Source organism: Pinus tabuliformis, chromosome 4_1, assembly GCF_031772625.1.
Source record: "Pinus tabuliformis cultivar Carrire ecotype Pingquan chromosome 4_1, CPIR1, whole genome shotgun sequence".
NCBI lineage: Eukaryota > Viridiplantae > Streptophyta > Pinopsida > Pinales > Pinaceae > Pinus > Pinus tabuliformis.
In genome coordinates, this window is record NC_142303.1 from 203,056,316 (window position 1) to 203,058,167 (window position 1,852).

The 1,852-nt window shown below is 32.4% G+C and overlaps 1 protein-coding gene across 1 annotated transcript; it reads right to left on the reverse strand.

Moving 5' to 3' along the window:
• Positions 1-393: 393 nt before the first annotated feature.
• LOC149174925 (MYB-like transcription factor ETC3) lies at positions 394-1,033 on the reverse strand. The gene is made up of 3 exons (XM_089422715.1): positions 887-1,033; positions 682-778; positions 394-590 (listed from the first exon to the last, which is right to left on the reverse strand). Exons 1-3 carry the CDS (start codon positions 978-980, stop codon positions 488-490), a joined length of 294 nt encoding a protein of 97 aa, XP_089278841.1. The 5' UTR covers positions 981-1,033; the 3' UTR covers positions 394-487.
• Between the last annotated feature and the right edge of the window lie 819 nt (positions 1,034-1,852).

Genomic DNA, 1,852 nt, shown 5'->3' on the forward strand with positions numbered 1-1,852 from the left:
TTTTGAAGATTTAGATGCCCTTTAGTCTTAGATGACTTATAGTCATCTCTAAAAAGCATAAACAACTTAACAAACAATTATATATATATATAGATATATATATAAATAAATATAATTTTTATTTAATTATATATAATTTAGAAGAATCTTAATGTATATTTATTTATTTATTAGGCATCTGCCGTCCATATATATTAATTATTTAAATTCATTTAAAAAAAGTAGACATGCGATAACATGATACAAGAACATAATACAGATTTTATTGATACAACAATAATGTCCTAAGAGCAGAAGTGAAACAGAAGCACGGGAAGATCAGATAGCAAAAAAATAAAAAATCAAACGGTGTTCTGGAGATGACTTACTGGGAGAAATACCTAATACAGAAAATGAGTGAATTACATATTCAATAACACAAGACCTAATACAATGAGCCTCCAAAATCTTTGTGCTACATAGAGTGTGGCGTGAAGATATAAAGAGTCTAAGAGCGTGAAGAAGAGGTAGTAACTATGTATCTCATTTTACAGTAATTCTCAATTTCCTCTTTTCTTCTCCATGGAAAGCGCCCCGCAATCAAATCCCACCTGCGCCCATACATTCCTCAAATCAATTCAACCAACTGAGTAACAATGATGTAAAAAAGTTGGTGTAACAGTTAAGAAGAGGTACACGTACCTGTCACCCACAAGGTTGTAAAGCCTATTGATCAATTCTTCTTCTTCACTGCATATCTCATAACTACTCTGGTTGCAATATTCAACGTTGCTCCCGGCTGTAATAACTCGAATTCAATCAAACAATGAACACATCAAATAAATAAATAAACCCATGGTTTTATTAATTAATTCAATGAGAGAATGAAGATTCGGATTCAGCAAACCTAATGATATTACTACTCCTCCGGGAGTAGCGTTGCAGTCTTCCTCTTCCTCTGATTTTGGAAGGGTGAAGTGTTGCCTGCTATCCATATTCATATGAATGATCTTTGATGAATGAATATGAAGAAACGAACGAATGGGAGATTTTATAGAAAAAATGCGTACGAGTAGACACTAGCAGCGCAAATTGCAATTTTATGGAGAACTAGGGCTTATAATTGAATGAATGTTATGGAGCACATGCTTTCGTACACAAGTGACGTACAAGAGCTGCAGATTGTATGTGGAGTTTTGTGAATGGATGGTACTTGGTCGGCTGAGCAGTACTAGGCTAGGGGCGGCAGTAATGATTGTCGTTTCTTCCAGGTGGGGATGGGCTTTTAATGTGAGGTGACACAAACTGTGTTCGTCAGATGAAAATTCATTTTCAATTTTTTTGGCTGAAAGTGGGTGTATTTTTGCCTCTGATTTTTTCAAATGTGCTCTCTTTTATGGGAAATAAGTGATCGACACGCATAGAAATAAAATTAATTTTTTAAATGTGTTCTCTTTTATTGGAAATGAGTGATGGACACGCATAGAAATAAAATTAGAATTCCATTTAAGTTGGCCACCATCTCATCATCCATTTGCTTGGCCTCTATCATTTCTAAGTTTATTTTTAAATGTTATTTTTTTTTTTTGAAAATCAGTTTTTAACACAATGGAATTCCATTTTACTAATATACCATTTTATCATAAGTCTACTTTGATTACCTATTGTAATTATTATTAATCAATTAAAATTTTATTTTAAAAACTAATATAAATTATAAAATAATATTTTACCAATATCACTTTTAGGTTAATATATAATAATTTCAATGACCTTGTTAATTAAGCCTATGTGAAGAGTAACACTCAACCTACTCATCCTAAAGGAAGGAATTGTGGAAATCTCAATCAAGGAGTACGGTTGGTATGGCCTT